This window comes from Salmo salar, chromosome 22 (genome assembly GCF_965601325.2).
Source record: "Salmo salar chromosome 22, fSalSal1, whole genome shotgun sequence".
Classification (NCBI taxonomy): Eukaryota; Metazoa; Chordata; class Actinopteri; order Salmoniformes; family Salmonidae; genus Salmo; species Salmo salar.
Window position 1 is genome coordinate 18,601,479 of NC_138312.1, and position 14,696 is coordinate 18,616,174.

Genomic DNA, 14,696 nt, shown 5'->3' on the forward strand with positions numbered 1-14,696 from the left:
TCAACCCCATCAAACACCTTTGGGATGAATTGGAAAGCCGACCGCGAGCCAGGCCTAATCACCCAAAATCAGTTCCCAACGTCACTAATCCTCTTGTGGCTGAATGAAAGCAAGTCCCAGGAGCAATGTTCCAACATCTGCTGGAATGCCTTCCCAGAAGAGTGGAGGCTGTTATAGCAGCAAAGGGGGGACCAACTCCATATTTATGCCCATGATTTTGGAATGAGATGTTTGACATACTTTTGGACATGTAGTGTATTTTGCATGATGCTTCCATGACTAGAATACTAAAGTTACAGAACATTCAAAAGGCAATAAAACACATTTCTGCATATGACCAACTTCTGCATTTTTTGCTTACACATCTATGTGTTTTTACAAATATATTTTTTTGCCTAGGCTATGAGGATTACAGTGAGTTAACGGCCCAGAGCCATAGCCTATTTGCTCACATTGAAAATAATTGTATTATCAGAGCATACTAGTGGACTTCTGGTAAGTAGGCCATGCTTTAGTGAGAAAGTGTTGGGATCAGGTACAACCAATGCGTACAACTATGAATAGCCTACTGAATAGCCTACATGTTTTATTTTATTTGAAGGGGTTGGGAAAAGGTTGCAATTTGGGTTGAGAGCTCTAAATTGTAGAAATGGCCGGTGTTATAGGGGTTTATGACCAAAGAAAGACAGTACAATATCAAGATAGGCAGAAAATGCTTGTGCACATAGCAAATCAGCCTATCAGATGTCATATCGACGTTGACTAGCTAAGCTCACGCGCAGAAACACGTAATCGGGTCTAACGGTTGTCTCACGCCAAACCGCACATGTGCAGGCGGTCAAACGAAAGGCACTCCTTCGATATTTTACATTTTTTAATGTAACCTTTATTTAACTAGGCAAGTCAGTTAAGAACAAATTCTTATTTACAATCACGGCCTACATTGTATTTCTAAAATGGTATTCGTATGTCTAGTTCTCAATTCAAATCGAGGCAGTTACACAGAACATTGTTGTTTATTTATAATTGACAACATTGAAATTTCAACTTAAATGGATATCCTCAGTATTTGCAATGTACTCAAAGTAGAGTCTATCATAAGAAGGAGAAAGCAACAGAAAGCATGAAACTTGAAGAAGCCCAAGTAATGGTCTAGAGTCTTGCGCTTAGTGTCCATATTTCTGAAATATAGTTGTTTTTGACTAAAATGAAAACACGTCAGTTTGTCACCTTCACGAGGTTGGAGTAAGAACATGTTCAACTACTTATGACATTGGGATCGGTGTAGCCTACTTTTTGAGTCTGAAATCAAATAACACATATGCCTGTCACGTTTCTCTAAGACAGAACCCAGAAGCAGACCAGGACAAGGTGAGTAAAATGAAGGTGAGTATTTATTGGTAGTCTTGATGTGTAAATTGAATAATCCAGGAGACGGAACGGCAGAGGAGGTGAGTTGATGAGAGTGAATGGGTTGATCCAATGAAATCACTGAATCCACCGACGGCCAGGCAAGGGAATTGAATGTTCCGGGAGAATGACTGTAGACAGAGTAAACGGGAGTGAGTAACCGGCAACAAGTACAGAATAACAAAACAAACTCAGGAAACATGAGGCTGATACGCTGGCACAACATACTGTTCGTTGCTAACGATCCGGCAGGGAATGGATGTCAGGTCAGGGCTTATGAAGAGGTGATGATCAGGACCAGGTGTGCAGATGGTTGATGAGATGCAGGTGCGGGTAATCAAAAGTTCTCCCGCCTAGCTTTGTCGCCTGGCAACCAGACAGGGTGCGTTCAGGAACCTCAGACAAAAGACTCCAAAACAAAAAACAGTCAGCTCAGGCAGAAAACAGACTCAAGAAGCGGGATTCCTGACAAGGCCTAAACGGTTTAGTTTTTAGTTTTTATTGTCTAAAGAAAATATTAAATAACGAGAAAAGCAGTAGGGCCTATTGATTAGATTATTCAAATGTGTTTTTAATGATCGGTTCTGGTTCAACCCATGCACAGTACGGTTTGTTTTGTTGCTTCCAGACGACACAGAAAATTATAAATGGGTCGTTCTTCATGTTTTAATCTTACATATTACAGTGCCTTGCAAAATAATTCATCCCCCGTAGTGTTTTTCCTATTTTGTTGCATTACAATCTGTAATTTATATGGATTTTTATTTGGATTTCATGTAATGGACACACAGAATATTCCAAATTGGGGGGCTCTACAATAATAAAATCCAAGTAATTGATCAAATATTTATTAAATATCTTGTTTTTAATGTTCATTAATCACCGTTTTCATTTGTCCTTTTTAACTCATTGAGTAAAAGGAGTTTCATAAGGAGGCTCATAAGAATGTCCCCAGATATACAACTAAAATGGTTTTACAGATGCTGGATGAGGAAGCCATTGGTGCGTCCTACTCAGAATCTGAGGTATCCAATTCAGATGACAAAGACTATGTGCCTGTGGGTCAAGCTGGAGTTATGGAGGCACCTGGTAGTCCAGCTGTCCTAGATGATTCTACAGATGGGGGGGACTCCTCCCCATCTGTGAAAAGCAGTCAAATAGATTGAGTAAAAAGGGGTCTTACTGGAGTGAACTGGATGAGCAGCTTTCTTCCAGACGTGACGCTTGGCATTCCATCCAAAGAGTTCAGTCTTGGTTTCATCAGGCCAGAGACTCTTGTTTCTCATGGTCTGAGAGTCCTTTAGGTGCCTTTTGGCAAATTCCAAGCGGGCTGTCGTGCGCCTTTTACTGAGAAGTGTCTTACGTCTGGCCACTCTACCATAAAGGCCTGATTGTTGGAGTGATGCAGAGATGGTTGTCCTTCTGGAAGGTTCTCCCTTCTCCACAGAAGAACTGAGTCAATGGAAAGATGTGGGGTGATGAAAGAGAGCCATGCCACCACCACTCAGAGCAGCCAGGGCCAGAAGAGGAAGAGGTGCCAGCTCTGCCCAAAACGCAAAGGATGGAAAAGTCAGCTGCTGGTGTTCTCAGTGCAACACAGCCATCTGCAAAGAGCACAGTCACATGCTTGTGGTTTGTAACAAATGCATGGTCTAAGACAGCATAAGTCAGCATCACACACACACACACACACACACACACACACACACACACACACACTCTGTTCCTTTTAGTGTTCATGTTTTCTAAATTCACAATTGTTAGTTTTGTCATTTATACTGATGAACTTTTGATTTTCAAATAAATGTTCTGAAATATTATTAAACATGCTTAAGGTGGTTTTATTTTGTTATTCACACTAAAAGGTTGAATGTGAAACTTTGATTGTAAGATTGATTGTATGAAAAATATGCTAATATATTCAACAGCTGTTATAATTTTCATAATATGTTATCATTGAAATGTGTATCAAACTGGTGAAGAGTGACTAAAAACATTAAAATAATTATTGATAGGTTCAAATCATCACTCAAAATAATGATGTTCCACATAATGGATAATATTTTAGACCCATATAAGTAAAAAAACAGATATTACATTATCGGGTCATTTTGACCCGTCATATGCATTATTGGGGCGTCATGTTTACTATGCATCCTAGGGTTAAAGCTAAGTTCATCGTAAGAACCATAGGATCCTATGGTTCTAACGATGAACCAAAATTATTTTGGGAATCAAGGCCCTGGTCTTTACCCATGATTGCACATCAGAGAGTTTCAAAGGACGTATCATATGCTATAGGTCTGTGGACAAAGCTCTCTTTTTTTTTATATCATACCTTATTATTGATGTACCTTATAGGCTCATCACAAATAGCCAGATCCTGATGTAGGCAAAACTAAAAACTGTTCTCCATTGGTCATGACCACTGTATAGATAATTGGTCATGAACCGCAAATATCATCGGACTGACTGCCCAAGTGGTTATGTTGTCTATTCTCATAGGCGCTGAATCTTGTAGTGATCGGTGGCATGTTATAGAGCAGGGGTACTTAACTCTTACCCTACGAGGTCCGGGGCCTGCTGGTTTTCTGTTCTACCTAATAATTGATTGCACACACCTGGTATCCCAGGTCTAAATCAGTCCCTCATTAGAGCGGAACAATGAAAAAAGTGAGATTTTTTTTGGACTCAGGACATGTCACATAACCCACTACAGTGGACTGTCAATCATCAAATCATTGGAATGATACTTTAAAAAATATATATAAACAACATTTATCTGTTTATTTCGATTACATGTATCGATCAATAACACGAAGAAAGACCCATTTATCAGTTTCTGTGTTGTCAAGAAACCACGACTATTCATTGACCAAAACGTATGGTGCAGGGGTCGAACCAGAACCGTTAATTAAAAACACAACATTTGAATAATCAAATAATTATTCCGTTTCTCGTTATTGAATAATTCATTCAGACAATAAAAAAAACAAAAAACAAAACTGTTAATGTGTTGTTTGATTTCAGATTCAAATCAAATAAATTAGGTTTGACCTTTTTTACTCTTTTGTATCTTGTTATCTGATAGGAAACAATAATTGAACAGAAATTACATGGACCCATGAACTAAAATCTAGGTTATAGGGTTATACCTTTAGATTTCGAGAAAATGTAAAACTAAGAAGAATTTTTAAATTCTCTCATTGACTTCACATTTAAACCCCGGTGTGGTCTGCTTGGTCTGTTTCGCAAGCGTTCCCGGAAGTCTTGCGATGTTGCAACTCCGTAAGACTTATGGTGGGTATAGAAACTAGTGACATAGGAAGAAACTAGTGACAGAGGAAGAGACTAAAGTGAAAATGTCAACATATTATTCGAATCCGAATGCAAGATATCGTGGTGGCTCTCGTCGTTTAGTTAATCATAAAACTAATATTTGTTACCTTGGAACATTTTGTAAAAGCTACGGCGTAGTCCTACATCGTTATCTTGTGCGCCGCTCCGGAGTTAGTGGGCTTCTAATGATAATAGGAACAGGTCTGCGAGCAGTGCTAAAATTGGCTGCTAAATTGTCTACTAAATATCTTGTTTTTTATGCACAAACGCACTTTATTACTGGTTCCAGTTCTCGCCTACATGGGCTTACACTGGAGGTCGTTCATACCAAATTGTTGGCCTTGGCTGGAACGCATCTGGAGATTTATCATGCCAAGTTATCCTAGTCCGAATTCCCTTCCCAGAGATGAAGTGGAGAGTCAAGTGTCTCTAGTAAGTGTAGTAGTGGAGCCTTCTGATTCCCTCTCCCAGAGAAGAAGTGGAGAGCCAGGAGTCTCTAGGAAGTGTAGTAGTGGAGCCTTCTGATTCCATTCCCAGTGGAAAAGTGGAGGTTCCGGTTCTCAGGTCACTTAGGTCATTTGATATTGAAGACACCAATGAATACTACTGCATGTATGACTCGACATGGGAGGATCATCCAAGCGAAGAAACAAGTGAAAGAAGGACCAAACATGTACGTATGCTGGCTCTTGGGCCCTGATAATGTTTTTGGTGAGGTCTCTCAGCAGATGAGTTTCAGAATACTGTAGCCCATCATCAAACGTCTCTTATTGGCACCATAAAATACAACTGACATATTTAATTTCCACAAAAAACATTTACATTTAAAACAAAATTCCACAATGTAAAATAATGTTAACATAATCTTTATAACGCACTCCACAGAGCTGGGCTTTATGGAAGAGTAGCCAGAAAAAAGCCATTGCTTAAAGAAAAAAAATAAGCAAACACGTTTGGTGTTCGCCAAAAGGCTTGTGGGAGACTCCCCAAACATATGGAAGAAGGTACTCTGGTCAGATGAGACTAAAAATGTAGCTTTTTCGCCATCAAGGGAAATGCTATGTCTGATGCAAACCCAACACCTCTCATCACCCCGAGACCACTATCCCCACAGTGAAGCATGGTGGTGGCAGCATCATGCTGTGGGGATGTTTTTCATCGGCAGGGACTGGGAAACTGGTCAGAATTGAAGGAATGATGGATGCCGCTAAATACAGGGAAATAATTGAGGGAAACCTGTTTCAGTCTTCCAGAGATTTGAGACTGGGACAGAGGTTCACCTTCCAACAGGACAATGAGCCTAAGCATACTGCTAAAGCAACACTCGATGTGGTTTAAGAGGAAACATTTAAATGTCTTGGAATGGCCTAGTCAAAGCCCAGACCTCAAACCAATTGAGAATCTGTGGTATGACTTAAAGATTGTTGTACACCAGCAGAACCAATCAAACTTGAAGGAGCTGGAGCAGTTTTGCCTTGAAGAATGGGCAAAAATCCCAGTGGCTAGATGTGCCAAGCTTTATACCCCAAGAAACGTGCAGCTGTAACTGCTGCAAAAGGTGGCTCTACAAAGTATTGACTTTGGGGGGTGAATAGTTTTCTGTTTTTTTGGCTTTTGTCTTTGTTTCACAATAAAAATATTTGCATCTTCAAAGTGGTAGGCATGTTGTGTAAATCAAATGATACAACCCCCCCAAAAAAATCTATTTTAATTCCAGGTTGTAAAGCAACAAAATAGTAAAAATGCAAGTGGGTGAATACTTTCACACTGTAGGCGTCCTTCGGAACTCAGTTTCCAGAGAGGAAGGAAACTGCTCAGGGATTTTACAGAGTCCAATGGTGACTATAAACCAGTTAGAGTTTAATGGCTGTGATAGGAGAAAACTGAGGATGGATCAACATTGCAGTTACGTCACAAAATGAAAGTAAATGACAGAGTGAAAAGAAGGAAGCTTGTACAGAATAAAAATATTCAAAAATATGCATCGTGTTTGCAATAAGGGACTAAAGTAAAACTGAGAAAAAAAAGATGCCAGAGAAATTTACTTGAAGTTCTGAATACAAAGCTTTATGTTTGGGGAAAATCCAACACAACACATCACTCTTCATATTTTCAAGCATAGTGGTGGCTGCATCATGTTATGGGTATGCTTGTCATCAGCAAAGACGAGGGAGATTGTAGGATGGGAAACGGAATAGAGCTAAGCACAGGCAAAATCCTACAGGAAAACATGGTTCAGTCTGCTTTCCAACAGACACTGTGAAACAAATTAATCTTTCAGCAGGACAATAACCTAAAATACAAGGCCAAATATACACTGGAGTTGCTTACCAAGACGACATTGAATTTTCCTGAGACATTGAATGTTGCTGAGTGGACTAGTTACAGTTTTGACTTAAATCGTCTTGAAAATCTATGGCAAGACTTGAAAATGTCTGTTTAGCAATGATCAACATGACAGAGCTTGAATCATTTTTAAAGAATATTGTGCAAATATTATTCCATACAGGTGTGCAAAGCTCTTACTTACCCAGAAAGACACAGCTGTAATTGCTGCCAAAGGTGATTCTAACATGGATTGACTGAGGGGTTTGAATATTTAGATATGTCTGTATTTCATTTTCAATACATTTGCAAACATTTCTAAAAACATTTTTACTTTGTCGTCATGGGGTATATTGTGTGTAGACGTGGAAAAAAATAAATGTAATCCATTTTGAATTCAGGCTGTAACACAACAAAATGTGGAATTAGTCAAGGGGTATGAATACTTTCTGAAGGCACTGTATATGCCAACATCTGCAGAGAAATGTCAGGCCTATGAATCACTATTGTCCTTTGTACCACATGCTCACTGTTGTATTTCCTCAGGAGCAGATAAACCAGTATACCGGTTGGTTGCAACAAGTAAATGCTTTGTTCTTATACTTTATGTACTTATACATTGAGAGACAGGGTTTTGGGACCTCCTTTCTAAATATTTATTTAACCATTATTGCATTTGTACAACATTGGGTCTCAAATTGATGAGTAGTTGTATTGAGTAATGTAAGGCTATCGCTCACCATGCAAAGCTTTAGTCAAGGGTTTAAGAATTGTTATGTTTTTATTACGTCCGTCTAAAATGGATATGACTAATAAGCAGCTAGTAAAAGTTTCCCTCCAAGTTTGTTTTACTTTATATAGCTCAGACACGTGGGCGTATCAGTATTGTTCAGGTCAGGTGTTTCCAGTATCTGCCATTTTGTGAACTCATGGAGTGAATGTGTTTTCAGTCAAACAAGTTTAACAGATTCAGAAGTGCAGCAAGGGATATGCAGAAGTACAGGCATGATTATCCAGTAAGTCATTATTCTCTTCACACAATCTTACACACTTTATGCTATAAAATATATCCACCTCAATTATATTATGTTACTGCTGCTGACTATCAATCAGTCAATAGTTTGTACATAGTCTTTAGACCTTTGTTCTTGTTTCCACAGGGGCAAGGATCAAACTTGTACTTTGGCGGGCAACAACAAGTAAGCAAGTCCTCATCTCTTTATGTGGTACATGGAAAAGTGGGACGATTTGAGTCATAATTTTACTGGCCAATTCCTCTGTGATTATTGTACTGTTTCAATACAGCTCTCTGAATTATCCTCATTTCTGAATTTGCATGACTTTCCCCCCCAGGATGATATGCCTAATTTACAGTTCTACCGTGGACAAATACCCTCCTCCGCTGATGGTAATCTATTTACTGTTTCTGTCAGCGCATTTTCTATTTGACAAGACTTGGACATGTTTAACTGTAAACTTTGCTCTGATTAGGTGTCTTCATTGAGGACTTTCACAATAAATGGCACAGGAAATATTCAAAAATGGAAGAAGTTCACTCATACATCCAATGGTCAGTTTCCTTTACATTTTTAAGTTAAATTGTTTAAAATATTTGTTTAATACACAAACATTATATTTAGGTGGTTCCCACTTCAAGAACCAGGAATGAATTATCAAGCCAAGGAACTCACCAAGAAGGAAATTGAGGTACTTCTAGTAGTTTCTTTGAGCAAGGAAAGTGTTCTCTGCATACTGCATTTACATATGTCATACATTATCTATTGACTGGGGGCTTAGAAACAAATGAAAATATGTGTTCATAATCATTCTGAATGACAATCCCCTTCCTCCTCAGGCTTTCCTTGAAGATGGCACAGCAAAGCAGAGGCTGGTCATGTCCTACAAGCTCATGCTGGACTTCTACGGCATAGAGCTGTCAAATGACATAACAGGGGAAGTGAAACTTGAGAATAACTGGCGTGAGAGATTTGACAACCTGGAAAGGTTAGAAATTTCTTCATTTGATCATTTAACTGTTATTATTAGATAGTGATTGCGATACATAATAGCTAAGATTTCAGTTTTCAAATTAATTCTGAGAATAACAGTGCTTTTGAGGTTAACAGTACCCTTGTATTTTTGTTGTTCTTGTGTTTTTGTTCATGGCAGAAACACACACAACAACCTGCGCATCACCCGCATCCTGAAGTGCCTGGGAACTCTGGGGTTTCCCCACTACCAGGCCCCACTGGTCCGCATCTTCCAAGAGCAGACTCTTGTCAAAGGCAAGCTGTACAATGTGAAGGAAAGTGCCCTCAACTACTTCATCTTCGCTGTCATTGCTAAGCAAGAGCGCAGGAATTTAGTTAAGTATGCCTATGCACACTATGAGCCCAAACATGAGTTTGTGTGGTGCCCCAAGACAATCCAGAGTATATTTAGGGGAGAGACATTCCCAGATGAAAAACCCAATTGATCTGAAACAGGATGACATTGACGACAACACTGCCAGTTATCAGTCTGTCTCTCACGATGTTAACAAGAATGAGCCAATGGATAGGAGTGGAATGGCAGGTGAGGTTTGTGACTTAATGCGATTTGGGTCACCAAACGATGCATGGTTGAGACATGTATCCATACCTCATGATAATGTGCCTGATCTGTCGACGAGGTACACTCTGAGAAACAAAGGGACCAGTCAGGGCACAAAGTCTACTGGTGGAAGGAATCAAAACACCAATGGTGATTCATCTCATGAGGATCTACCAATTAGGCAAAACGATATTGCTCAATCCAGTTATGGAGCTTGTGATAGAGGTAGCTCTATAACTACCCCCTACCCTAGTCAGCACCCCACCATCGATTCTCCGAAGCAATCAGATTGTCAACCTAGCAGTGGACATTCAGAGGGAAATACTAATAATTGGAGAAAGAGAGCTGCAGATAAGACAACAGAGCATGAACTTCCCAAACGTATCAACGTTTCAGAGGGAATGACTAATGCTGATCATGATGAAAGAAAGAATAAGAGAGCTGTGGGTAATAAGGGAGCTGTGGGTAAGGAAAGACTAATGCCAATGATCATAAGAGTGGGGTAGCTACAGACAAGAAAGCAGAGAGTGGCAGTGGTCTGGGTAGCCATTTGATTAGCTGTTCAGGAGTGTTATGGATTGGGGTAGAAGCTATTTAAAGTGAATCAATTTATTACATCTGATTTCTGATCACATGTATAATATATCAGTGTGTTATTATCCACATTTTTCAAAACAATACAAATGTTATACTATTGATTATGTTAGTGGTTTATTTTGTAATAGCATATTTTTAGTTTTGGGAATTTGTTATATTGATTTGGGGTAAATGTTCAGATTTGAATGCTTATGCTTGCCTCAAAAGGTATTTCAAAATACTTTCTACTGCTTAAAATATTTAAAATAGCTTTAGTGCCTAACCATGTGTACCACCAGGGGTGCCTAATGATTTGCATAAACATGACTTCGAAATGTGATTTTAATAAAGATTAGATAAACGGAGTCTATGTGGTGTTTATTCAGTCTCTGAACATTACATTTTTTTGGTTTGAGGTGTAATGGAAAGACATAATCCATAAATGACAGAAAGGTTGCCATACAGTAGGTTTAATTGACCAAGTTTAAACAAAATGACTGCCAACTGTAATTAGCAATACTATAGATGCATCCATTCAGTGGTAACTGCTGAACATACAAGCACATACTGTCCGAGGAGGAGAAACATGACTGCTGTTCCGAGCCCAGACGGAAGGCTACATGATACAAAGCTCTCCAGTTGAGACATGGTAATTTCCGAACTACCTACGAATACAGCGTGAGTTATTCAGGCTATGTTAGGCTGTTGACTTTTCGTTGTCCCTCCAGCCTCCGCATTGCCTGCTAACACTCAGACACGGATCTTCACGTCGAATCTCAGATTGCCCGCCAATACTGGTAGGCTATAGAGACGGACACCATGGAATACTCCATAAACCCCGTACTATATTATAAGATATATGCTATCGTAGGCCTATTCATTTGTAGCGTAATCCGAATCGTGGGCTATTGTCCAATCGCAGTAGCCTATAGGCCTATTTCTATGAACCATTTCCCTCACAATAGGCTACTGAAAAAATACCATAATTTGTGAAATCGTTGGGAAGTAATTTATCCGACGCATTTGATCATATACGTTTAGGCCCAATAGGCTATATGGGCCCATCTGCGTCACAGAATAGGGGCAATAGTAAAATCGCTGGAAATTCGGGAAGCAAGGAATTCTAGAAAATTGTTGCTGGTCGTCAGTGAAATAGCAGCTCAGAGTGGCAGAGTAAAGTCCGTTTCAGGTTGATCGATATCCACTTGTAGGCATAGGCTACTTTTATCCATCTTATATGGCGAGCAACGGCATATAGCCTACATAATTGGACAAATAACCATTGTAAACCATTGCGTAGCCTACTTCATTGCCAATTTGGTTTTCAAAGTGGGAGGCAATTTTCCGCGGGACTGTCTGGAGAACACTGAAGGTGACAGTCCAAGAGAGACCGATAGATCAGTCAGGGCCTAGTTTCGCAGTTTTGATGTAACTTCAAGGGGCAATCAGTAGTCGCTACATACATTTTTTGGACTTGAAGAATATAACTTATAAATCATCATGAGCTTAGTTCAACTGTCATACCCCATCAGAAACCAAAATATAAGCCTGTTTTACTCCAACTTTAGAAACCCCCCAAAATTAACAAACGTATATAGTCTCAAAACATGGTTAAAACCATCATTTTATATCATGGATGGTCCTGGCATCCATAGCTCTGTCTATGAATTTGAGAGTGGTAGCATTTTTCCAGCCCCATCCCACGGCTTTTTACCAAACCAAAGGTGAGGAGTCCGCTTTGTTATTGTTGCTATACTGCTGATTGCCGCATTAAGCATTTCATGGTCGTAGAACTTTTTAATAGTTTCCCAAGCAAGCACGCTGAGTTAACCTGTAAGAGCGTCAGCTAAGTGCGTTGTTGTTTGGGCAATGTTTGCTTTTTCACGATTCCTTTGGGGGAGCTGTCCAGTTCCATGGTGTTAAAATAGATGCAGCCTGCGTCATAATCAAACACCACTAAAAGTCATTTTATGCTTGATCTGAAAACGTGGTCAGATGCGTCGTATGGATGGTGTGACGCAATCGCGGAGCCTCTGGAAGCATGCAGAGGCCGAATGTAGCTCTGTGCCGCATCACTGTGCGCCGCCCAAATTTTGTAACAATGCGGTGGCTCCATATAGCTCCCCATTGACATGATTTGTTGACGGTAGGTAAAGGGCGGAAGATCCAGTATAAACACAAACTGACTTCCTTGAAAACGTCCTTTGCAACCACTGCAGAGCCTTTAATAGCCCACATTTCACGTGAAACGTAGTCTAGGCCTATATATTTCGCAGACTCGTTTTTATGAATGAAAATAAATAACACCATAATCTCCAAACAAACCATTTTCGTCATGTAATGTTGATTTGATTTGATTTGCACACTGCATCACAATGTTTAGACTTCTGTGTTACGTCCTGATCTGTTTTGTTTTTGTTTTGTTTAACTGTATGATGTGTTTCTGTTTTGTATATTATGATTCCATGTCTAGATGTCACCCTGTGTCTTGATGTTTTAGGGATTACACATGGAAATGTTCCGCTGACATGTGGCAATGTTTTGGCGTTTCCAGTGTTCCCAATTTGTACCGGATAAGATTCAGCTTGGGATGTTACAACGACATTTTTAAATATCACATTTGATCCTATATATTACCCAAATAAAACATGTATCATTGTATGACCATTTACACTAAACTCTTATAAATGGTTGTAGAATTATATCACGTTAGTAACGAAGGCTATGGGAAACACCTCGACTACTAAAATGGTTCTAACGATGATTTTAACACTATACGAAGGCTCTGGGAAACGAGGCCCAGGGCTCGATTTTCCAAAAGGATCTTAAGGCTAAGTTCATCGTAAGAGCCATCGGATCATATGGTTCTAACGATGAACAAAATATGATTTTGGGAAACAGGGCCTTGGTCTTTACCCTTGGTTGTGCATCAGCGAGTTTCAAAGGACATGTCATATGCTATTGGTCAACTGACAGAGCTCTTTTAAAAAATATAATACCTTGTTATTGATGTACCTTATAGGCTCATCACAAATGGCCAGATCCTGACGTAGGCAAAACTAAAAACTGTTCTCCATTGGTCATGACCACTGTATAGATAATTGGTCATGAACCGCAAATTTCATCGGACTGACTGCCCATGTGGTTATGTCGTCTATTCTCATAGGCACTGAATCTTGTAGTGATCGGTGGCATGTTATAGAGCAGGGGTACTTAACTCTTACCCTACGAGGTCCGGGGCCTGCTGGTTTTCTGCTCTACCTGATAATTGATTGCGCACACCTGGTATCCCAGGTCTAAATCAGTCCTTCATTAGAGAGGAACAATGAAAAAAGTGAGAAAAAAATTAGACTCAGGACATGTCACATGACCCACTACAGTGGACTGTCAATCATCAAATCATTGGAATGATACATAAGTGTAATATAAAATAAAATACGTAACTGTACCCGATCCTGTAGGTTCATGCTCTACAACATTCGCAGAGTACGACCCTGCCTCACACAGGAAACGGCGCAGGTCCTAATCCGGGCACTTGTCATCTCCCGTCTGGATTACTGCAACTCGCTGTTGGCTGGGCTCCCTGCCTGTGCCATTAAACCCCTACAACTCATCCAGAACGCCGCAGCCCGTCTGGTGTTCAACCTTCCCAAGTTCTCTCACGTCACCCCGCTCCTCCGCTCTCTCCACTGGCTTCCAGTTGAAGCTCGCATCCACTACAAGACCATGGTGATTGCCTACGGAGCTGTGAAGGGAACGGCACCTCCATACCTTCAGGCTCTGATCAGGCCCTACACCCAAACAAGGGCACTGCGTTCATCCACCACTGGCCTGCTGGCCCCCCTACCTCTGAGGAAGCACAGTTCCCGCTCAGCCCAGTCAAAACTGTTCGCTGCTCTGGCACCCCAATGGTGGAACAAGCTCCCTCACGACGCCAGGACAGCGGAGTCAATCACCACCTTCCGGAGACACCTGAAACCCCACCTCTTTAAGGAATACCTAGGATAGGATAAAGTAATCCCTCCCCCCCCCCCCCCCCTTAAAATATTTAGATGCACTATTGTAAAGTGGTTGTTCCACTGGATATCATAAGGTGAATGCACCATTTTGTAAGTCGCTCTGGATAAGAGCGTCTGCTAAATGACTTAAATGTAAATGTAATAACCAACATTACTCATCTCATATGTATATACTGTACTCTATACCATCTACTGCATCTTGCCATCCTGATGTAATGTATCACTAGCCACCTTAAACAATGTTGCTTTATATGTTTTCATACCCTACAATACTCATCTCATATGTATATACTGTGCATCTATTACATCTTGCCTATCCCGTTCGGCCATCACTCATTTATATATTTGTATGTACATATTCGTATTCATTCCTTTATACTTGTGTGTACAAGGTAGTTGTTGTGGAATTGGTAGATTACTTGTTAGATATTACTG

The 14,696-nt window shown here is 40.1% G+C and overlaps 1 protein-coding gene and 1 long non-coding RNA gene across 2 annotated transcripts; one reads left to right on the top strand and one right to left on the bottom strand.

Annotated features, from left to right (window-relative positions):
• Nucleotides 1-997: 997 nt before the first annotated feature.
• LOC123729712 (uncharacterized) lies at nt 998-14,159 on the bottom strand. The gene is made up of 3 exons (XR_006761414.2): nt 13,692-14,159; nt 1,639-13,549; nt 998-1,541 (listed from the first exon to the last, which is right to left on the bottom strand). It is a non-coding gene; the product is annotated as an uncharacterized LOC123729712 (long non-coding RNA).
• Nucleotides 5,317-10,607, top strand: LOC106582910 (opioid growth factor receptor). Its single transcript, XM_014166533.3, has 8 exons — nt 5,317-5,422; nt 8,025-8,090; nt 8,235-8,273; nt 8,428-8,482; nt 8,566-8,644; nt 8,715-8,781; nt 8,930-9,078; nt 9,244-10,607. Exons 1-8 carry the CDS (start codon nt 5,360-5,362, stop codon nt 9,548-9,550), a joined length of 825 nt encoding a protein of 274 aa, XP_014022008.3. The 5' UTR covers nt 5,317-5,359; the 3' UTR covers nt 9,551-10,607.
• Nucleotides 14,160-14,696: the final 537 nt, after the last annotated feature.

Bases quoted from the DNA above. Each gene is read 5' to 3' on its own strand.
- LOC106582910 (XM_014166533.3), top strand. From the start codon at position 5,360: ATGTATGACTCGACATGGGAGGATCATCCAAGCGAAGAAACAAGTGAA. The intron at 8,483-8,565 runs GTAATCTATTTA...TGCTCTGATTAG, and splicing joins AATACCCTCCTCCGCTGATG to GTGTCTTCATTGAGGACTTT. The intron at 9,079-9,243 runs GTTAGAAATTTC...TGTTCATGGCAG, and splicing joins AGATTTGACAACCTGGAAAG to AAACACACACAACAACCTGC.